General features: G+C 38.4%; 1 protein-coding gene across 1 annotated transcript; it reads left to right on the top strand.

Moving 5' to 3' along the window:
* The first annotated feature begins 1,599 nt into the window (after window positions 1–1,599).
* Window positions 1,600–22,084, top strand: ASB15 (ankyrin repeat and SOCS box containing 15). Its single transcript, XM_024757819.1, has 9 exons — window positions 1,600–1,706; window positions 3,295–3,347; window positions 3,434–3,565; window positions 4,701–4,859; window positions 11,267–11,512; window positions 13,212–13,383; window positions 14,970–15,540; window positions 16,048–16,201; window positions 21,912–22,084. The coding sequence occupies exons 1-9, from the start codon at window positions 1,600–1,602 to the stop codon at window positions 22,082–22,084; spliced, it is 1,767 nt and encodes a 588-aa protein (XP_024613587.1).
* Window positions 22,085–24,893: the final 2,809 nt, after the last annotated feature.

The following is a 24,893-nucleotide window of genomic DNA, read 5'->3' as shown; positions in this document are numbered from 1 at the left end:
ACCCTGCTTATTGTTTAACAGTTCCCACAATTAAGCCTCACTTAATAAAGCTGGCCTTACCACACCCGTCCTTATATTAGCAGTTCCATCCTCCCTAACTGCATTAAGGATGCCCTTCTGTCAAGGTGTGAGAAAGGATCTTTCCATAGCCAGGAATGCATGTAGCACAAGTCCATAAAGGTGGATTTCCTAAAGCACCCAGAGAACCATGTGGTCTATCAAACCCATCTAAACTGGTCAGTAAAGAAGTCCTCCAAGTGCCTAAGGCTGTTTTTGTCAGGTTAATGCTCTCTTGTTTTATTTTAGAGTTCTGGACTTCTGAAAACTGTTCGCTTCATTGTGAGACGAGACAGTCTTTTCTTTCTTTCTTTTTTTTTTGGTATGCGGGCCTCTCACTGTTGTGGCCTCTCCCTTTGCGGAGCACAGGCTCCGGACGCGCAGGCTCAGCGGCCATGGCTCACGGGCCCAGCCGCTCTGCGGCATGTGGTATCTTCCCGGACTAGGCCTCGAACCCGTGTCCCCTGCATTGGCAGGCAGACTGTCAACCGCTGCACCACCAGGGAAGCCCTAGACAGTCTTTTCTTAAGAAGAACAGTGCTTAAAAGTTCTCATTTCCTTCTATTTGAAGTTTCCTTCGTGTCTTCTCCACTTGCTCTATCAAATTTCCTGATGGCAGGGCTAAGTCACTACATTTGTGACATCCTGTTCTCTCCAACTTTAATTCAACAGTTGTTCATTGGGAAGCTTCCCTATGCCAGGCACCTTTTAGAGTTGCAGGCGATGGCAGAGATAAGTGAGGTAGAGCCCTTCACCTCAAAGAACATAGATTTTGGTAGAGGGAGTTGAACACAAATACAGAAATAACTGCAATTCAAGGCAGCCAACTCAAACCACGGGTGTGAAGAAAGGACTAAATCAGCAAAAAAAAAAAAAAAACACACACACACATGGCTTCCCTGGTGGCATAGTGGTTGGGAGTCCGCCTGCCAATGCAGGGGACACGGGTTCGTGCCCCGGTCCGGGAAGATCCCACATGCCGCAGAGCAGCTGGGCCCTTGAGCCATGGCTGCTGAGCCTGCATGTCTGGAGCCTGTGCTCCGCAACGGGAGAGGCCACAGCAGTGAGAGGCCCGCGTACCGCAAAAAAACAAACAAAAAAACCCACACACAACAGACAGAGAATAAAGAAAAAGTAAAGAATGTGAAAGGCTCACCGTTCTTTATTCCTACCCCGTCTGTCTTCTCAGAGTTTTGAACTTCTAATGTGCTGTGTAGAACAATGTCTTGAGAAAAAACATGGGACAAATTAGTATGTCAGAAGTGTGGAAAAAGTAATTCTTGTAAGCCCAACTATAGTCATTACTCAAAAGAAAGTCAACAATTAGAAAATGTAGACACCCAAAGGGCAGGTAATTAAGGTTTCAAAAGTTAGAATGGGTGTTATATATACAATATGGATTAAAATATTAACTGCATTGTGTTTGTTAAATGAGGAAAAGTGAATGCATTTTCATTTTGCGTCTTTCAGGTAAACTCTATATGCGCTTCTGTGGCATTTGCTGATATTAAGAATTTGCCTCTTTCAAAATTATATTCAGTCATGGACGCTAATGATGACCCCGATGAAGATCATCTTACAAGTTATGATGTTCAGCTCAGTATTCAAGAATCCATTGAAGCCAGCAAGACTGTGTTTTATCCTGAAAGGTAACATTTAAATTGACTATCCTCACCCGAACTTTTTCATGGCCTTCATTTTGTTGTAAAGTGAAATGAATGACATTTCCTGAGCCCTCCTCCAGGAAAATGCTTCCCTTTCTTTTGTGGCGAGGAATTAAATACCGTACAGGAGCTCCTGTGCACAGGTTTAGCTATTTGATCTTCTACAAATCCCCGTCTCCTGTGGAATATGGAGATTACCTAGATGGGAAATTCCCAGTTGAATTTGGTTGTATATGATTGCCTATTTCCTAAATTCCTATGGAATCAAACAGGACAATAAATAATGTGAACCAATTTGCAAGCACTGTTTATACGACGAACGTATAGCTAAGTATACAGAATCTGTTCTGCTACTGACTCAGGCAGCCTTTATAAGAAATGGATTCCATGTTGCACCTTTAAAATACGAAGAATAATGCTAATTCACCTAGCCTGTAAGTTTAATGAATGGGAAAAGAGTTGAACGATTTTATTATATATGACAAAGTAATATATAAACCAGAGCCTATTTAATTATCTACTATTCAAGTGACAGCAGTTAACAAATTTCACATAAAATTGGTGCTTTGTGTTGGCAAGAGTTATAGAGTCTAAAACTGCCAAAGTAAATTTATGTCTTGAATAGCATACATTATACTTCTGACAAAAACAAACTTTAGTTTACCTTTACATTCTATTATAGTATTTAGAATCCTGTATTCTGAAATTCTGAAGTGCTTTTGAAAAGGTTCAGTGCTATAAAATTATTGCTTTTGAGCTTTTAAAAAATGGACATATTACATTTAAATTTCTGATCTCGTTAATTTTTCCCTCATCTGCAACAGATTTTAAAACTTCAGAGTTCCCAGGAAGGCATTCACAGTCCTAGAATACCAGTGGATGCTTCTGCTTTAATAGAATTAAATCAATTTCTTACGAAATACCTTGTTGCCTCTGAATAAACACACACACCAGAGAACTTCCTTGAGGGCTGACAATGACCTGCTGGGCCAGTGATTGGGAGTTTGTTCGGTAAATGCTCAGCCTATTTTTCACTTGTGGATCAGTTGCTTAAAGACTCTAACATGCAGTGTAGAGCATACACTCCCAAGTAAGCAATCATTAATTAGCAATTATTAAGTTCAAAGCAACAAACCTTTATTGAGCATAGTGTCTTTAAAGTTGGGAGAAGCCTTAGAGATGTTCCTATTTAATCCCCTCATTCTACCAATGTAGGAATCACCAACCAGAGAGGTTACTGGCCTCCCCAGGATCACAAAACCACAAAACCTGAACCCAGCTCTTCTGACTCTGACTCCAGTTGTTTACCCCTTTTTCATTGCCTACAACTAATTTCAGAGACGATGTTATAATCTTGTTTCTCCATCGTCACTAGTGTTCTTAGGTCCAATGTATCATAAATACACTCTGTATCTGACTTTTAGACATTTATGTTTTTAAAGTAGATAAAATCAGTTGTGTGCATTTCTTTTAGATCTTGATTATTAAAAGTATGTGCAAAAACTAAATAAATGTTTTGGTTCCTTGAAGTGTACCATGAATACAAATATGGCTTGTTTTTCTTTCTCTGTAGATTTGTACCACTAAGTGATCAAAAGAGAAAGCTGGTGGAAGCCATAAAGCAAGGTAAATGGGTGTATCACCTACAGTAGGATGGATTGGAGATTCTACTTGGCCAAGAGATTTGTTATCAGCCCATGTGTTTATTTTAGGTCACATTCTTGAGCTCCAGGAGTATGTGAACTATAAATATGCATTGGATGAGGCTGATGAAAAAGGATGGTTTCCATTGCATGAAGCTGTTGTTCAACCCATTCGACAAATACTTGAGGTTGTCCTGGATGGTAAGAGAACATAAAATCCCCTTGACCAAACTGAAGCCATAATGTAGATGTTATGGAGTAATCCCAATGAACGTAACAAGCAAAAAGAAAAATTAGAATAAAAGATGATTTGCAGTTTAGAAAAGGCAGTACTCATGCTTTAAACTGAGTACAAAGATCAGTACATTTTGTGGGGTTCAGGGTTCACCATTTGCATCCTCCTAAAAGTATGACACAGGTTGGTGGGAAGATGTTTGGTGATTATCACTTAAAAGTTTGTCTGCAGCATGAATTAATTTATTTAAAATAAAGCTTTTTGCTTTTAGAAGTCAGTTTAAAATTTTCGTCTTGAATTGTCTCTTGAGTTAGTGGTATCCGAAAGAGTATTATTTAGTACAAGTAGTACTTACAATATCTATCCTTATATTACATTAATTTTTTCATAACGCAAACAATAATTATTGCGGTAAGCTTACCTAGGGTTAAATATTAATAATAATTCTGATGTTCTAACATAGCATTTTTCACATCTCAGCATCTTATAAAACAATTTGAAAGTGTTCTACTTTTCAACCTTCAATGTTGCTCCCTGATTCTGCTGTAGGAGATAATGATAGCTACTGGATAATTAGCTATCCAGCTAGCCAGCCAGCTAAAAAAATGTTAAAAACAGATAATTAGACAGGTAGACAGGTAGACAGTCAGACAGACAGAAATAGATGATGTTAAGCATGGTATTTCTTTTCTGACATATTCTGACTGGATACATTCATTCAAATACTTCTCATTCCCACATTCACAGACTTCATCTGATTAAAAAGCAATTTCAGATGCAGTTTAAATAATAACACAAAGGATTGGGGATTTGTTTTACAATTTATTAAGAAATGAGAATTCACAACCCTTTATCATTTTTTAAAAAGGCACCTTGAGACATAGATGTTGGTTTGCTAGCTGTCAACTTGATTAGCAAGACCACGCTCATCTACTTCTACTCACTGTCATTTGCTAGACTTTAATCATATCTCCTTTTAGTCTCCCCTTTTTCATCAGTTGACTTTGTTCAATCTACTGTAGATAATATTGCATCATTCTGATCTATATGATATCCTTTAAGTAAAGATTTTAAACTTTACACGATGCTTTCATATCTCAGCATCCTATAAGACGCTCTGGGAGTTCAAGACCTCTGATGGAGAAACACCCTTAACTTTGGCAGTCAAAGCTGGTCTGGTGGAAAATGTAAGAACTTTACTAGAGAAAGGAGTGTGGCCAAACACCAAAAATGACAAAGGAGAGACACCCCTTCTGCTTGGTAAATGACCTTTCTTTCTAGAACTTTTATAATTTGAGATAAATAATATTTAATAAGTATTTATTGGAAACCACTGTGTATTGATTGGCTAAAGTTGTGTGACCTCATCTCCTTCCATTCCCTGAGGTCTTCCCCTAACCCCCATCTCACCTGTCCTATGATTTTGTTTTTCTATCCCACAAAGAGGTCAAATGTGAAAGCTCTTTCAGCAACAATTAATCAGGAGGGATCCGAACGAGGAGTTTTATGAGGCCAGGAGTGCCAATTCTAAAGGAATATTCTCCAACTGGGGTCCAGCTATGAGGAAGATCGCACGTGTGCTCTGTAGCCTGAATAAGGAGGCAGAAAGGGAATTCCAAAGAGAGACGTCAGGTCCACAGCAGGACAAGGAAGAAGAACTGAAAGGCAGGAGATCCAGCAGATTCTGAGCACACAGGTGCAGCCCTGGGCACCACTAGGGGGCTGCCACTGTGACATAACACAGGAATGGTTGTAAGCCTGAAGGTGGCGATTATCTATCAGCTTCTTCTCAGGCTTGTGTATCCTGCTGCTTGCTGACAGATAAGAATTAGCAGGTTTGTCTGTAGAAGTGGAGAGAGATGAGATTAACTACAAATGACCAAAGATAACCTTTCCTTCTCTTAGGGACATAGGTGTGGAGTAAGAGTTTCGGCTTTGGCACCTGAGATCCTTGGATTTATTTTGCCCCCCATTTTATTGAGATATAATTGACATATAACATGGTATCAGTTTAAGGTATACAACATGATTTGATATACGTCTATATCACGAAATGATTATTACAAAAACTTAGTTAACATACTTCACTTCACATAGTTACACATTGTTTTTTCTTGTTTTGAGAACTTTTTCAATTTATTTATTTTATTTATTTTATTTTTGGCTGCATTGGGTCTTCGTTGCTGCTCACGGGCTTTCTCTAGTTGCAGCGAGCAGGGGCTGCTCTTTGTTGCGGTACGCGGGCTTCTCATTGCGGTGGCTTCTCTTGCTGTGGAGCACAGGCTCTAGGCACGTGGGCTTCAGTAGATGTGGTGCTCGGGCTCAGAAGTTGTGGCTTGCAGGCTCTAGAGCACAGGCTCGGTAGTTGTGGTGCATGGGCTTAGTTGCTCCGTGACATGTGGGATCTTCCAGGACCAGGGCTCGAACCCGTGTCCCCAGCGTTGACAGGTGAATTCTTAACCACTGTGCCACCAGGGAAACCCCAAGAACTTTTAAGGTCTACTCTCTTAGCAACTTTCAAATATACAATACAGTATTGTTATGTGAATGTTAATTCTAGCTGTGAGATTGGAGTCATGGACCACAGTTTCCTCCAGTATAAAATGGAAATGCAACACCACCACGCAGAATTGTTATAAAAAATTAGAGAAAAATATAAATATGTAAAACTCTTGCCACATGGTAGATGCTCAGGAGAAGAGAGACGTTATGAAATAGTGTAGGCGTGGCAGGAAGAGAGGGAGAAGCCTTGAGACTGTGCACCAGCAGTCACAGAGGAAGCAAATAAAGCATCACGAGCTGTGGGCCCAGCGAGAAAACAATACCACAGCTCCTGTCCACACTAAAAATCACTAAAATTTTTATTTATTTATTTATTTTGCGGTACGCGGGCCTCTCACTGTTGTGGCCTCTCCCGTTGCGGAGCACAGGCTTCGGACGTGCAGGCTCAGCGGCCATGGCTCACGGGCCCAGCCGCTCCGCGGCATGTGGGATCTTCCCGGACCGGGGCACGAACCCGTGTCCCCTGCATCGGCAGGCGGACTCCCAACCACTGCGCCACCAGGGAAGCCCTAAAAATCACTAAAAATTTTAAAACAACCTCAATATCAGTAACAACTCGAATATCAGTAACAGAAAACTTAGACAAGTTGAACATCAGTAAAGTATTCACATTTGACAACATTAATTCAACAACATCAGTGCAACCAACGTTTACTGAAAAGTCCCAGTAAGCCAGCATGTGCCGGACAGCATGGATAGAAAGATGAATGTTATGATCGTCTTCCTCTCAAACAGTCTAGCAGGAGAGCCTAGATATGATTGAAATAGAGTATAATTAGTGTTAATACATGCTATAACAAAGGTGTATATTCAACGTAAATTGGGGAAATAAGAAAGCAGTGAATCTGTGAAGCTTCTAAAGAGAAAGTTGCTCTTGAGTTGTGACTCGGGGGGATGTAAAGGGGATCGTCGGCAGACAGGGGAGGGAAAATCTCCTAGGCAAGCCTTCGCCCCTGGACAAAATTGTTACATGAACAGTGTCACCACAGCGTAGGCGCATTCCGATCTGACTCCTTACTTACTCTTGCCCTGTGTCAGAGCTTTCAGCCTTCCCAAATTCAGATTAAGTTGGACAAACTTATTGTTACAGTTAGGGTAGAGGTAAAGCTTCCATAACAAAACAGACAAACACAGACACACAACACAAACAAACAGCAATGACTTCAAAAGGAAGAAGTTCATTCCTCTCTCACACAACATTTCAGAAGTGAGTGGCCTAGGGCTGGCAGGGTGGATATGCCTCCTTTACACAAGACTTTCAGATGTTACCTTTTCCAGCCAGCAGGGGGGAGGAAAGAGGCAGCCTTGGGAAAGCATGTTGGCCTCTAAGAAGATGACCTAGACCTTGTACACAGCACTTCTGTTCATACCATGTTGTTCAGATTTTGTCACATAGCCACACTTAGGTGCCAGGGAAGCCGGGATATTTAGTCTCTACCTGGATAGACTGTGAACAGCTAAAACTTGGGAGCTTCTCTTGCTCGAGGAAAAGGGGAAACACAAGTACTGAGGAAGAGATGATTTTTCTCTGCATACATGTTACCAGCCTTTATGTCACAGTAACATGGTGCTTTTCATAAATGAACGGAACTGTTTTCCTGAGCAGGGACAGATACTAAATGGAATATCACCTCTGGTTGTTTCACCACTATTAGTGTGATCTACTATTTTTGTAAAGGCATATACCATGGAGTATTTACATGTATTTGTTGGTGTTTCTATAGTCTTTGATTTCTGCAAAAAAGATACCCTTTTCCAGAGTTTGTATACTATCTCACTTTGCAAATATACAATTATTCTCTACTTCCTATTCTCAATCCACTCATGTTCTTAAGGGACAACTAAGTCATGGTTATCACTCATTTGTTTTCTTTTGGTTTCATTTAAATTTTTCTTTACTGCTTAATGCCCACAACAGAGCATTAAGTATTTATATGCATTTCAAAGACTCCATTGTTGATCTCTCTACTCTAGCAATAACTAAAGTATGGGAAAGGAGCTTGATCGTTGAGTTATCAGAGTCAAAATAGAATTAACATTTGGAAATAATATTTTTAAAAACCAACTGGTAACATCAAAGATAAAATCAAAGTCTCATGAAGGAAATATTATGGAGGTGTTCACTTATGTCCCTATCATCCACATTTCTGGAGAATAAGGACTCTCCTTGGGTTACCTTCTTCAGGACATTTGTTGTGGAATCTATGTCAAGTCTTTTTAAGTTCATAGGAAAATGGATCATCCATGGCACTTTCTCAGTTTTTTCTTGAATTTTGGGGCTACTTTTGGCTACTCACAGCCCATTAACATATAAAGGAGAGATAAGAGAAAAAAGTGCTCTTTTAAAAAATAAATTTTGATGTGCAATGCCATTTTTATTTGTCTTAACCTGTCACCATTATCTTTGTCTTTATTTATGGAATACTCCTTAGATGGAAAAAAAAATCACTTTTGGTCCCTTCAGGGCCCTTTTTCCCCATCAGCCACCTGGCCCTTACTTATGGTACTTAGATGTATTACAGTCATGTTATACAGTTACTTGCTGAGTGTAGATATCTCATTTGTGATGATCTGACAGTTATTAAATGTTTTTTGCCCCCGGACTCCCTCTCTACCCATCCCTCTGAACCTGGTGTAGCCTTTCTCCAGTAGTTTAGCCACAAGATTATCCTGGCCGGTGGGTCCCAGGGTACAGAGGAAGCCGAGGGAACTGTCTGGCACAACATCTCAGTTCCACTGCCCTCCATTTTCCGAGAACATTATGCCATTTACAATTCAGTTAATTTTACTTCAGACATTTTCTTTCTCACAGATCAATACATATCCTCTCTACTCCATCTCCTCTTTCAATCTTTAAATCCTTGTCAAAATACTGCAAAAAAAAAAAAATCTCTTCTCTACTGGTATGTCATATGAGTCAGAAGATAACTCACTGCCGAGATTAAGTAAATTATATGAGCAAAACACATATATCCAGAAAGAAAATGACAGAATTTTTTTTTTTTGCGGTACGCGGGCCTCTCACTGTTGTGGCCTCTCCCGCTGCGGAGCACAGGCTCCGGACGCGCAGGTTCAGCGGCCATGGCTCACGGGCCCAGCCGCTCCGCGGCATGTGGGATCTTCCCGGACCGGGGCACGAACCTGTGTCCCCTGCATCGGCAGGCGGACTCTCAACCACTGCGCCACCAGGGAAGCCCCGAAATTTTTTTTAAAAAAGAAAAGTGCCAGCAAACTATAAAGTGTTCAATACTGCCTATAACCAATGCAAAATTCTCTAATTCCCTAACTCTTCAACTGAGGCTTGTTTCCTCTAAGCATATAAAGATACATATATGTGAAATATATTTTTTACTTCATATATTATTTAATTTGTATTTTACTTAGCTACATTACACGAGTTCTGTACCTTGTTAGTTTTCATTATTTTAGCCAATTATTTGTTAAGAATGTCTTCATGGGTTAGCTTGGGAGGGGTTCCCCATGATTTTGATTATTTCTATGAGAAATAAAATGTATTCTTAGTTCCAAAACTTAAACTGCAAGCAAAGTTTTGATTATTTTAAGTTGAATATGGCTTATATATGCTGCTATTTTCTTGACAAAAGACTAATATCTCTAATCAACATGTTCCCTGAGTCAGACAAAAGGAAAACAGATCATGAGGGAAGAGGTTCATTATTTTAATACATTTTTTCTAAGTAGAAAAAATGGAATAGGAGCAAGAAGATAAATGAGGACACATTATCTCTTAGTTTGTTTAACTTATTGATGTTTGCAAGAGCACCAGCCAGGATGAGGTAATTCACTGCAATTAGAGCTGCCAGTGGCAGATGGGTGATTCAGAGAAAGGCATTTGTCAGCAGACTCTGCTTCAGACAGTAAGCAGAAGAAAAACTGAAATCTCACTGCCTGATGGCTTGCCTGCCTCCAAATGAAATAGGCCAAGTTTGTCTTCATCCTCCTTTTATGCCTTTTGGAGCCCTTTCCCTTGCCTTGGCCTCAGAGCCTTTCTGGATTCTGCCTCCTAGCTTCCCGGGATGTTCTATGTGGCCCTGCATGTCCTCCTGCCTTTCCCAGCAAAGGCCCAGACTCTGAGTCTCTCTTCAAAGAGAAGACAGTGTAGGTTTCTTCCCCAGCCTGTAAATTCCACGAGGGAGAACTACGTCTGTCTTTTTCCTGTTGTCCACAGTGCCTAACTCAGTGCCTTTCATATAGCCAGTGCGTATTAACTGCATGAAAGGATGAATGAACGAATGAATGAGTGTTAGAGAGTGGCACTCGTCTTGCTCTGTTTCTTACTAAGATTTTACTTGACTGCTAAGAGGAAAATGCATTACCTCTTTGAGAAGTATTTATATCTAAACTGGGACAATCCATTAACAATCCGAAGGGGGGGAAAACTTTTAACAGTGTAATTTCAGCTATTAGAAAAAAACAGAGAGGGAGAGAGACATCCGATTTAGTGAACCTTGGAAAACGTAGTACATTAGCTGTCACTTACTTCACCTATAAAAAAGAACAACTGACCTATCTGGATTCTAAACATTCCTATTGCTAACCTCTCATAAGAGTATGGGAAAGAGAAGTTTATTTAATATTTACTGCTGGATTTGGTGGGGAAAAAACTCATTCTAGAGGGAGAAAAATTTGATAAACATTATTTACACATGTGGCTCCATGATCCTAGAAGTGATGAAATTATAGTAATAATAATGCTTATCATTTATTGAGCTCCTAGTATATACTAAGCATTTTACATACATACATTATTTAACTTATACAAAAGTTGATGTTATTTTCATTTTGTTGATGAAGCAACAGAAGTTTAGAAAGAGTACACACAGCTTCCTTAGTGATAGGCATCCTCTTTTCCATGAAACTCTTACCCATCCTCAGGTCTGTCTTAAAGAAAAGACAGTATCATCTTGCGCGCTCACACTTCACAATAGGAATTTGGTATGAGAAATAGAAGGGGTGTGAAAAATACAAGAAAAGAAATCACTAATATCTCTTTTGATATTAAACCTGGTCATTAGTTTAATGCCATGTAAGGTATTCATGTTATATGCCTACCATTGACTATTCTTTCTAAAATCATCTTCAAGCTGTGAAAATGGGCTCCTATGACATGGTGTCTGCCCTGCTTAAACACCACACCAGCCTTGACCAGCCCTGTGTCAAGCAATGGTCAGCAATGCATGAAGCAGCCAAACAAGGCCACAAAGATATAGTAGCTCTACTACTAAACCACAGAGGCAATGTCCACCTAAGAGACGGATTTGGAGTCACCCCGTTAGGTGTTGCGGCCGAGTATGGTCACTGTGATGTGTTGGAACACCTGATCCACAAAGGTACGTAGAAAAGGAATTGCATGTTGCTGACTTTTCTCCTGCCTCTTGGATCTCCTTTTCTCCACTTCTCACTGGCTCCTCTTCCTCTCCTGAATGTATCTGGGCATCAAGCTTTTGTCCCATCCCTCGATCGCCCCTTCAATAGACCCTTATTGTGCAACTCACTTGAACCCTATGCACGGGGACCTACAAATCTGAGTGCCTGGCCCTGACTGCTCCCAGTTTTCACATAGATGGCTCACCAAGGTCTCACACTCATCTTCTCCTAAATTGAATTCCTCTTCTTTCACACTTTTAATAATTTCTCTCAGCCAAGACTGAGAGCTTAGATTTATCTCTGATTCCCCCATCACCTTCTGTTTCAAATATGGTCAGTTGCCGTGTACTACAGCAACCCTCTCTCTCACCAGTTCTCACCTTGGCAGACCCTCTCATCTGCATCCTCCCATCTTCCCTGGACCAGTGTAATTGGTTCCTAACCACTTTCCTGGTTTCCAGTCTCTCCATCTGCGAATCCATACTGTATATTACAACTCAGCTCCTCTCCCTAAAGGTCAGCTACAGTAGAATAAACGATTCAGAAAATCCTCAGTGGCTCCCCACTGCCCACTGAATCATGCTCAGGTCCCCACTGCACCATCCTGAATTGTTTTTCCAGGTTTATCTCTCACTACTCCTAATATGTATCCTGTACTCCAGTTAAATAGCCTAGCAATATTCCCAAACATACCTTGCATTCATTCTTTCTGGGTTTGGGTCAGGTTCTCGCCCTCATCCGGAATACTCTCCAACACAATTCAGAGTTAGTGTCTTGAGACACGTCCTCCCTGAAGACTTTCCTAATTCTTCCCAACAGAGCGTGATGCTGTCCTCCTTTGAAACCTCCAAGTGCTTTATACAACAACGGAACCAGGAATTTAGATACCGACTTCTTAAACTGGTTTCTGCCACCTACCCGTTGTCTGACTCTCGCCTAGTTACTTAAGCACCTGGGTCTCAGTTTCCTCATCTGTAAATAAAGGCTAGGACAACATTATCCTCTGTGGGGAAAAGACTAACATTTTTGAGGCGCCCCCCAAATGCAACTTCATTTAATTATCAAATCAGCCCTATGAAATAAGCTGTATTACTCTAATTCACAGATGAGGAGTTGGAAGTTCATAGAAGTAAATAGCTTGCCGCAAACTCTCACAGTCAGCAACAAAACTGCAATGCAAACAGATCACTTTCCCCTACATCATGCCTTCTGGTCCTGACCTCACTTGAATATTATACAGTTTGTGCTCTTTGATGATATTTTGTCTCATTTCCCCTCAGAGCCACTTAAGAGAGTCAGATTTATTTATCTTAGCATCTTCTGCTGGGTCACACATGGTGTTTGCACACAGAAGACAGTTGATAAATATTTCTTGAAATCGAGTGTTAACTGCTGTCTCTAAAAGTCTAACTGTACCTTTTTGGGGGAGCCTTTGTTTATCGTGGAAATTGACTTGATTTCTCAGATGTTCTTATGACAGAAAGATTTTCTAATAGAATGAAACATGCTGCATGATTGTTTATTGAAAAGACTGAGAACACAGGTGTTCTTAATTCTATACTTTTAAGTCCTAACCAGAAAGGAAAACCACAGGCTATTTTTAAGGTGATTATCTTGACAGTCTGTCCAGCTATCACTATGCCGCATGTTTTATACTGCCAGGAGGGGATGTGTTTGCTTTGGCGGATGATGGGGCATCAGTGTTGTTTGAGGCAGCAGGAGGGGGCAATCCTGACTGCGTCTCCCTCCTGCTGGAATATGGAGGAAGTGGAAACATACCTAACAGAGCAGGGCATCTTCCTATACACCGAGCTGCCTACGAGGGACATTACCTGTGAGTAATAAATCATAGCATGATCATTTCAAGTGGAAAAACACAAGCTTGTATATATGGTATAATCCCAAATCTATCTATACACCTCCCAAAATCCAAAAAGAAAAAGGAAAAATGTTCACAAGTTTTGTATATCTATATATTTGTTTGATTTTTCCCATTCTTTTTGTATTCTTTTACTTTAAAAAATTTCCACATCGAATTTATACTACTTTTAAAATGAAAAGATATTTTCTTTTAGAAGAAGGTAAGTTATAAGTGAGAATTCTGCACAAGCCGCCCAAATGTGCCTTTTTGTTTTTTGTTTTTCTTAATACGTTTAACAGATGGCTACAGGTTTCTAAAAATTTTGCCCTTGGCCAAGGGTTAAAATTTGTGCTACTCTAATCTTTATCAACACCAACAGATATTATAATATAATGTCAAATTTATACTTGAATAGAAAAGTTTCATTATAAATTTAGGTTTCTTTATTCCCCCAGATAAAAAGGCCAGATATACTTTTAAATCACAAAAGTGTGCCACAACCAACATATCAATAGAAATCTATAATCATGATATTAAACTACCCACCATGAAAGGATGGTTTTAGGTAATTAAGTATATTTCATAAGTTCAAAAACTTTGAAATCATTAGGCTTTATCACAATTTCAGTGGTGACATTGGCTAAGTTAAGTAGCCAATGACACGTAATTGACACTAAGTGACACATTGTTAAAGTTCATAAATTCACACATGGTAGCTCCGAATTAGGCACAAGAGATCAACTTATCCTTGCCTGTGGCTCTCATACTTCTCTAGTTCATCAGTCAAGTGTGAAATTCACAGCTATTTGTCACAGGTTCTTTGAAACATAAACTGTGGTTAGTTGTCTCGGTTGAACTGATGTAAGGTTGGTGGAACAACAAAGACTCTTTTTGTTGCCAATAATTCAATTTCAAGTAAGCAGACAGGATATACATGGCCAATATTAAAGCATACATTGCTCAGGAAGCAGTGTAAGGGGAGTACAAATGAGAATTCAAGAGGCCTAAATTGTAGTCATTGCCCTACATCTATGTGACCTTGGACAAGTCATTTCACTTCTCAAGACTTCATATGGCTCTGCTGGTAATAAAGGGGTTGAACTCAGTGACGCTCAAGGTCACTTCCATCTCTAACTTCCTGTGACTCCATGTTATAATGGTCAAGAGTGTGAAGCATTCTTCTATGGCATCAAATGGACTTACTTTCCTATTATATTTTTTTCGTTACATAGCATTGGTTGATTATAGATATTATGCTGTTCAGAGAAGAACTGAAAGATGGGGAGGGTTCCTGAATAATTACAATTCTAGGACCAAATATATAAGATCCAGTATTTTCCCCAGGAATATTTAGCCTGGGAAGCTAAATCAAAACTAAACTAAATTACACTAAACTGAAAAGTAGTAAGTCAATGGACAAATATTAAATGTTTTTGTGTAAGGTTATCTAGAGAAAATAAAGGAAACTAAGTAAATTGCATTCACTTGTCTAGTGAGGAAGCTGGTTTATTTAATTTCTTGATTTTCTTCATGCCATGTGGATATTTGATTTCTTTTAGTGCACTGAAATATCTTATTCCAGTAACATCCAAACACGCAATCCAGAAAAGTGGGCTAACGCCAATTCACTCAGCAGCAGATGGACAAAATGCACAGTGCCTAGAACTGCTTATTGAAAATGGCTTTGATGTCAATACCCTGCTTGCTGACCACATTTCCAAGAGCTATGATGACGAACGGAAGACTGCTCTCTATTTTGCCGTTTGCAATAATGATATCCACTGCACAGAAGTCCTCCTGGCTGCAGGTGCAGACCCAAACTTAGATCCCCTCAACTGTCTTCTTGTGGCAGTGAGGGCCCATAATCACGAAATTGTCAGGCTGCTTCTCGCCCATGGAGCTAATGTCAATTGTTATTTCATGCATGTGAATGACACTCATTTCCCCAGTGCCATTCAGTATGCCCTAAATGACGAGGTAATGCTCAGGCTGTTGCTGAATAACGGCTATCAAGTGGAGATGTGCTTTGACTGCATGCACGGGGACATCTTTGGAAATTCGTTTGTATGGTCAGAGATAGAGGAAGAGATACTGCCGGGATGGACGTCTTGTGTCATAAAAGATAACCCGGTGAGTTACATCCTTCTCTTCTTCATATTGGGTCATCATCCTAACGTTTGCTCATCAGGGATGTTAGAAGAAAAGAAAAATCAACTCCAACGTTTATATTTTTCTTGTTCTTGAGTTTTTGTTTGCAATGATATGGGGAAATAAGCATAAAACTAGGCCAAAAAAAAAGTGTATTTTTCTTGAATTCGAAACCGAATGTTGAAGAATGTGGGAAAATATATCAATAATTTATGCTTATTTGGTGGAATGTTGGGGCTAGAAGCATGGAAAGAAGCATGATTCTTCCACATCGTGCTGAATACAATCGCATCAGAGCCACGCGTGCTTCAGGGCTCATAGTTTCACAGAAACAAGCAAACCGTTTATTTTTCTTTTTTTGTTCATTACAAGGAGGGAACTTTCACTTCCTGTAAAATGACAGATAATAATTTTTCAGAACAAAATTAAGTGTTTTTGTATATAGTATATTAAAAGTACTACTAAATTAAATTTCATCACTTCTCTCAGTTCTGTGAGTTTATTACAGTTCCTTGGATGAAACACTTGGTAGGCAGTGTTATTCGTGTATTAATGGATTACATGGATTATATCCCTCTGTGTGCTAAACTGAAATCTGCACTAGAAGTACAGAGAGAATGGCCAGAAATCCGTCAAATGCTAGGTAAAAGCAAAAGTTTTTCCTACAAAATTTTTTATGGAGAATGAAAATAGGAGATATTTCTTTTTTTTTTTTTTAACATCTTTATTGGGGTATAATTGCTTTACAATGGTGTGTTAGTTTCTGCTTTATAACAAAGTGAATCAGTTATACATATGGGGGAAATTTCTTAATGTCATTTTTGATACTTTTTCATAGCTACTTTGTTTTCAGAATTATCTGTTTTTTCAAATCATCTTTAATACTTCCTCTGATATAAGATACTACTTTTTTGCTTTCCTTGATAATTTCCAACTCTTTAATTGTATAATGAGTAATCCTATTACTATATTATATTCTGACTAGAACTCACTTTTTAAAAGTTAGCTGCTATATATCATAAAGTATATAGACTGTAATCTCCATGTGGGCAGGGATCTGTTTTGTTTATTTTTGTATTCTCAAGGCTTAGCATAATGCCTAATAAGCAGTAAATACTCAATAAATATTGAGTAAATGAATGAATGGAATGAATTGGAATTATCCTTTTTGATGTGCTCTCTTCTGAGTCTTTATTGACAAATTCCTACCATCAAAAGTGTGTATTACAAGCAGGCCATTTTGTATTTCTAGGTTAAAGTTTACTTATAATCATAAAAGTGCATCATATTGCAAAAGTTTCAATTAAAGTACATCTAAAATTACTCCAAATTCAAATAGAAACTAGAAAAAAAATCATAAGCTGGAAAGGTTTTCTCTTTCAAAATATGAGTTTGGAAAAATGAACTTTCAAAACCTACATGGACATCACTTTATAGAGCCTGAAGAAGCATCATAGAACTTGGCATTACATTTAAATATTCTGGCACTCTTAATACACCAAAATCAAGTTTAAATGTGAAAAACCGTGACAGCCTAGCCTTTAGGATCAGCCAAATTTTATGCAAATTAGTAGATTATATTTTATAGGCAAGAAGATGAAACTGAAACGTTGAGCTGATTCACATACCATATTTGTTAGGTATAAAGTTCTATAAAAAGAAACGGGCAATGTAGTGGTTTTCATCTAAGCACTTTGTTTCCATCAGAGTCTCATACATTAAAGTATATAATCTGAATTTGGGCCATTTTGACTATGGTAGCAAGAGACGTAAATTGGAGGAAGGATGGAGACTTTGATGGGCTAGAAAGGGTGATAGTTCAACTGAATGCAGATTTGGAGGTAAGCTTGGATTTCCCTCACATGGCGCTTCCACTGGAATGAGTTGGACGGTACGAGAGACTTTGTGGCAACTGAAACAGGAACCTTAGAGAATCTGATGAATCATATAGTACCGTGAGCCTAGAAATCGACCTCTGGGGTCAGATAGACCTAGAATGGGATGGAACTCTGGCCTTGCCTAGGTGTAGGATGGCTGGGTCATATAGTGTATATATCATTCAGGGCTGATATTTTCATGGAAATAAGCAATAATTTATTGCATCATTTTTGTTTCATTGAGGGGAGGGGAATTTTTTATTTCCTGTATAAAGACCAAGATAGTCATACTAGTTGTGTAACTTTGAGCAAGTTACTTATCCTTCTTATGAGAAGGTTTTCCCACTGCAAAATGCGGCTAGCATAGTATTCACCTCATAAGGTTGTTGTGGGGATTTAAAGAGATGATGCACGTGAGGTGTTTAGCATAAAGCCTACAGCATTAAAAACACTTATAAATTTAGCTATTTTAAAAACTAAATTATTAGCATTTTATGTATTTTTATTATGGTAAGGTTACATGAAGTATCTGAAATGTATATGTAAAGTATGTCACGAATCCCCACAACTTGTAGAGTTAAGTGTTATCATTGCTAATTTTTATAAATAAAAAACTAAGGCTAGGGCTTCCCTGGTGGCGCAGTGGTTGAGAGTCCACCTGCCGACGCAGGGGACGTGGGTTCGTGCCCCGGTCCGGGAGGATCCCACATGCCGCGGAGCGGCTGGGCCCGTGAGCCATGGCCGCTGAGCCTGCACGTCCGGAGCCTGTGCTCCGCAATGGGAGAGGCCACAACAGTGAGAGGCCCGCGTACAGCAAAAAAAAAATATATATATATATTATAAGAAAAAATAGAAAGAGGAACAGAATAACATCCCCACAGACAACAAAAGCACACCAGAAAAACATGCCCTCAGAACAGATTAAAATTGAAACCCTCTGTTTCAAAACAAGCTAAAAAGCATAAGGAAAATGACACAAGACATGAAAGAACAACACAAGTCAGTATTAGAAAAATTCAGAAATGAGGTAACAGTACTGAGGAAGGAATTAGAAAGAAAAACAAAAAATTAATTTCGAATATAAAGACTGAACTGGAATGAAAGCCAGAACTAATAATGCAATAGATAATGACTTAGGAGAAATAGAAGATGAAATTAAAGAAGATTTTAAAAATAAAGTGGAAATAAAGGGATATATAAAAGGCTTTGAAAGACAGGGACAGTTTTGAAGACAGCTAAAGAAAAAGAAAACCAAACAAAGGAACAGAGCAAATACAAAAATGTGTACTGTGAAAAACTTTCTGTAATGAAAAAAGATTTGAAGCTGAAAATTACAAATTACTATACCCTTTGGTCATGTAGGTAAAAAGAACCAGTGACTTATAAGGGAAAAATTCAGATTATCTTAAACAATATTACTCTTCTGATCACGTTCTCAAGAATCTCCTAAAAAATAAGCTTCAGACAAACCAAAATAACTAAAGAGATAATGACATAGGACCAGTAATGAGCATTAAACAGAAAACCAAGACTAAGTGCCAGTTAAAAGGGAGAAGATATGTAATGGTTATACTGTCAGATAATGTAGATATGACACAACTGTTTTTAATGGGAGAAAAATGGAAAGAGCACACACAAAGACATTTTTAACAGAGCTCAGAAATTATACTGGTTGGTAGCATGATATTGTTATGCTGAGAATGAGAGATGTAGTCAGTACCTAGGATATTCTAATTCTATTATTCTTTGTGTCCTTGAGAACCAGGATTGCCAGTGTGGAAGAAAGGGAATACAGACGTAATATGGAAGAGCTTAAAGAAAAATTCTGTAGCTCTGAATTTGAATTGGTACTACTAGTATGAACTCATAAACTATTTTACCTTGAAAGCGTGTGTGTGTGTCTATCTGTCTACAGAAGAGTCTTAGAAATAACGACAAGCCCAGTAGCAGTGCATATCCCTAGCACCCAGACTGTGGCTTTGAAATAGCATTTCCTAGAAAAATAAACCAAAGTTTCTTGGAGAAATGGATGATTTCAGGTTTGGGGAAGGAAATATGCAAGATGACTCAGGTATATCTGGTCATGCCAGATAAACTCTCACAGACTCATGTCCAAAGAATTCAGGAGCCAGCTTGAGGCTCCCACTGGCCAAATATGGGACAATTTAAGCTTCAAAAGGATAATTATTTCAATGAATTGAAACCAATTAAAATATTTAAATATAATATTTAAAAAATTGGTCAGCTCCAAAGGATAAGGAAATCAATTCATCATCTTGAAAATTAATGAAGGAAAAGATGCAAGCATTTATTCCACCATACCTGTATGATTTGTGCCACCAGTAACCAAAGAATACATGAGCAAACGTATCCTTTTATAAAAGTATTCCAAATAATAAATTAAAAAGAAATGATATAATTAGATATCACCATCTTGCAGCCCTCAGTAAGCTGCTAATACCCTGTAATGTGGTTCTTGGTGCAAGAACACAGCACCAGCTATAGTTTTGCCAAAGAGATAAAACCTGAGTCTGATCAAGCCTCTGGATCCAGCTAATAATCTGCAAGAAATAGAGAAGGCAGTAGGACACAGAAGTGCACCATGAAAATGCAGTCTCAAAGTTCAGGCTGTGGGAAATATGGCATTTTGGATATTCAAAGATTAATTGAAAGGAAGAAGGGGATAGAGAGAAGACCTTGCAGATTAAAAAAGCCTTGAAAAACACATCAAATTCAAAAAAATATTGTCAATAATATAGGGTAGGGATAGCACACTGAGATGATGAAGCTCTAAAGGAAATGATTACTATAAAAATCAGAACAGTAGTTCCTTATAGGGGAGGAAGGAATGAAGTTTGGGATGGATTGTGGAGAGAATTCTGTTATGGCTGGGGAAGTTCTTCTGTTCATGACCTGGGAAATGATTAAAGATGTTCACCCGATAATGACTTATAATAACTTAAGAAACTGTATGTTTGTGCAGTGGCTTTATCTATATTTTATTTTACAATAGACGAGTTAAAATATTTTGGAGATTGTAAAGGAAAAAACCCTAAGGCTTAGATAAATTCATTTCCCAAAGTTATAGACAGAAAATAATAAAGCAAGGATGTGAGCTCTTAGGTCTGTCTCACGTCAAAACAAAGGCTCTTTCTCCAATACTACTGTGCTTCCTGTTATAGAACAGATTCTGCTTCTAATTGGTAATTCATTGCCCATGTGTTTGTGGTGCAAAAGAATGACCAATTCTTATGATTTTAGAAAAGCAATCCAAGTAGGAATAAGACCAGGAAGTGTTTTTATTGTTTCAGTCACACAGCATTGCAACTAGAGCTTAAGTCAGTAGATTGCTATGAGTATGGTTAACCACTGGAGGTCAGGATTCCTCCAGGTATACGTAGGGCAGAGGCTTTGTTAGGGAAAAAAATAAAATGGTAATTTTTTAAAAAAAAGATGGGTTTATTCTGCCTATTTTGGTAACAATAACTTTGCCTCAATGGTTTTTCAAAAACACTGTTTTAATTTTTTCAAGATAATTTGAACGTTTACGATCTCAAATAGAGCAGAAATGTGATCTCTTTGATTATTGAATTGAGTGATCGTTCACATTATTGAATGATTACAATGTACCAAGCACTTTTCTAATACTTTACATGAATTAATTTGTTCGATCTTTAAACAACCCTGTAAGGTAGGGTTATCCACATTTCCCAGGTGAGAATACTGAGACCACAGAGGTTAAATAACTTGTCCAAGATCACACAAATACGAAGTGGCAGAGCCAGGATTTTAATCCAAGCCGACTGAGTCCAGAGCCCACAACTAAGTCCATGTGCAATGCTGCCTTTTCACTAGCTCATGTTGCTGGGATAATATATCGGTACTGTAATTATACTATAGATAAAGGTACTAAGAGATAAAGTAAGAGTTGAAAATAAAGGTTAACGTCAGCTATTTGAATAACATTAGTAGATTTTCTGGAAAATATAAAATGTTTAGGTATCAGACCCTGAAACAAAGCTAAGATTGAATAATGGATATATGGAATCATTTGTATCAGATGTTTCACAGATAACTATTCATCAGAAAGATTGGTAGGAGAGAGCGGAAGTAAAGAAATATATCTTTCAAATACTCAATTCTAAAAAATAAATAGAAGGAGATGTGAGCCTTTGCTTTCTTTAATCAAGTCCATTCATTCATTTAACATATTGTAGTTGAACACCCTGTAGGAGCCAGACCCTTTCTGACACAGAGGCAGACTAAACGTCTGCCTTCATAGAGCTTACGTTCTAGAGGAATGGTCTGGAAGGCTTAATTGCAATTTGAATTTTACTTAAAGTCAGCAGCTGCTAATGTGTGCATGCCTGTTTTTTAGAATGACACTATTAATATTATTCTAAAACAGTCTGTATCTTACAGGTTAATCCATTAATATTGTTTTTATTTTTCGCTTGTTTTTCCCATTCACTTTAGAGAATCCCTGCTCCTTAAAGCATTTATGTAGGTTAAGAATTCGAAGACTTATGGGACTCCAGCGACTCTGCCAGCCAGCCTTAATGGAGAGGCTCTCTCTGCCACCAACTATTCAAAGATATATATTATTTAAAGAGTATGATCTCTATGGACAAGAGCTAAAATTGCCCTAATTTAAAATAATATTTTAAAATGTGATTTTAAAAATGTGTTTAAATGAGATTCCTTCAGAGAATTTCTTGGAACCATTTTATATCCTTATGTGTATTTAAATCCATTGACAATTTTATAACTGGATCCTGGGTTCTTTTGGGAGCACCATATTTTACATCTCTAAGGACCTTTTACATTGTGATTTTTTAAAGCTAGTCAATATTTTGCATTTGAATTTCTATTGATTGTCTTCACTTGCGATAAGTCTTCAAACTCTCCTTATCAAGTGACCGCTACAATATCCATGAGCAAGTCTCTCCTATGTTTATAAAACAAAGAACCACTTTCTCAAACCCACATCTCCAGCCAGTTGCTGCCCCATTCTCTCCTTTCTTTTATCGCCACACGGCGTAAAAGGGCTCTTTCCTGTCCGCAGATTCACTCACTGTAATCTGGCTTCTGCTCCTTCCACGGCCCTTCCCAAGGTCCTTAACAACTTGCTTGTTGCTGCTTTCAATGAGCATCCTTCAGTCCTTTCAACTGATTCCTGCAGCAACTGACTGATTGCCTGCTCCCTCCAGGAAACAGTTCTCCGGATACCTTGCTCTCTTGGCTCTCTTCCCACCTCTCTGGCCTCCTTGTCTCTGGCTTCTTTCTGCATTGCTTATCTCCTGCCAACTCTTTAGTAATACGTCTTAAGTCCCCTTTTTTTATGCTAAGTTCTCTGGGAAATTTCATCCATGTCCATGGTTTCGTTTACTATCTACATGCTGTCGAATGTAAAATTAATATCCGAAGTTCAGCTTTCTCTCACGTGCTTGAGACCTGTGTAGACAATTGGCCTAAAGGACCTTGGAATACAAAGATACCTCAAATGCAGCATGTCCCCAAATGAACTCACTTGTCTTCCTCCACAAAAAGGCTCCTTTTCTTACCATCTCTAGCTCAATAGTTAACCCAATTATCAATTCAGTTTCCCAAGTCAAAAGCCTGGACATCAACCTTGACCATCTCATTTTCTTTACCCAATAGAACAAATCACCAAGTCCTGGTACGTTTATTTCATGAAGTCATCTTCTACTCAGTCTCACTAATTCAGCCCAAATACCAGCTATTATCTCCTTTCTTCCTGGGACACTGTAGTGCTACCCAGCTGGTCCTTTTCCCTGCTATCTTGCCTCATCTAACACACATTCTACACATAACATCCCAGAGTAATCTTTTACAAATGTAAGCAAGTTTCACTCCCCTGCTTAAAATCATTCCCATTGCTCTTAGGTAAAGTCCAAAATTCTTCCATGGCCCTTCATGATCTAACTGCCTGCCTTAGCCTTATCTCCTGATATCTCCCTTACCTGTCCTCTTTAACCATGTTAAACACCTGTTAGAAGTTTATTCTTTGAACAGTGATTCCCAGATTTTTCGATTTCATATGTTAGTAGTTTTTAGTAATTTTTAAAATAGGGCCATCTATTTATCACTGTCATTTCATAAAAGAGGGGCCATTTTAATGCCAGAAAATGGGGCTGCCTTAAACTCAGTTATTAAAATTGAATGACTTTAGGAGAATTCCCTGGCAATCCAGTGGTTAGGGCTCCGAGTTTCCACTGCAGGGGTCACGGGTTCATTCCCTGGCTGGGGAACTAAGAACCCTGTATGCCGCACAGCACAGCCAATAAATAAATACATGAATAAATAAAATGTTTTAAAAATCTAAAAAAAAATAATTGAAGGACTTTAGCTTTGAAAAGACTTAAAGTTTGGTCTTCATTTCCTCATTGATGAGTGAAAATTTCATTCTGTCCCGACAAGTCTCTGAGGTCTTTTATTTGGGAACCACTGTTATAGAAGAAACCATACTCTCTTGCACCTCAGGGCTTTTGCATGTTCTACTTCTTCTGCCTGGAATCCTCTTTCCATCTCCTTCTTCCCCCTCCATCCTTTATCCTACAGGTCTCAGTTTAAATGTTCTTTCCTCTAGGATGGGAGGCCCCAGAACTGCCCTTCTCATGCTGTATTACAGGAGCCTATGTTCCCCATCTGTCTGCCCCACTAGACTGTAAGCTCTATGAGGGCAGATTTGTTTTGCAGTGTTTTCTTAGGGCCAAACACATTCCCTAAGAGCATAGAGAAAGTGCAAAAATTACTTGTTGAATATACTGAAGGAGCGAATGTCATATGAGAGCCAGACAAAAGTAATCAGTGACCTCATGGTAAAATGATAGTTTTGAGTCTCTGAATTGGTTATATAGCTTTATAATGTAATTACTTAGACTCATTCTTCTTAGATTTTTCTTATTTTTATCTTAAGGGTTATTGTATTCTTTCAATAGTAATACCTCACTGGTTTATGAACTTTTCAAATTGTATTTAGCTCTAGTTATAGGTATGAAAAAAAACTATATAATTAGAGCTATAGTTTTAACAGCTTTTATTCTCTAAAGAATATATTTTCCTATAGATTAAGCTCTAATGTATTTAAATAGAACTATAATGTTTTGTGTATGGGATTTCGTGATTCCTCTGTTGCTCTCCTACTTGTGGCTAAAATACATTGTTACCTATAAATATTGCTCTCAATAAATTTTAAAAATAAGGATGTAAGTGTGCCATAAGATACTTCAGATATTAAATAAACTAAAACTTTGATATTTAACGTATTATTGTATAAATACGTTCAGGATACTTCAGATATTAAATAAACTCTAGTACGCAAAAGTTTGACATTGGCTTTAATGTGTTTTATGTAAATACATTCAAGAAACACTTGAAGGTAAGGGTATGAATTCACTGCACAGGCTATGGGTTGAAAGTGGCTCTTTTGGTATT

This window comes from Neophocaena asiaeorientalis, unplaced genomic scaffold (assembly GCF_003031525.2).
Source record: "Neophocaena asiaeorientalis asiaeorientalis breed wild unplaced genomic scaffold, Neophocaena_asiaeorientalis_V1.1 scaffold116, whole genome shotgun sequence".
NCBI classification, from domain to species: domain Eukaryota; kingdom Metazoa; phylum Chordata; class Mammalia; order Artiodactyla; family Phocoenidae; genus Neophocaena; species Neophocaena asiaeorientalis.
This window is presented reverse-complemented; position numbering and strand designations above follow the sequence as displayed.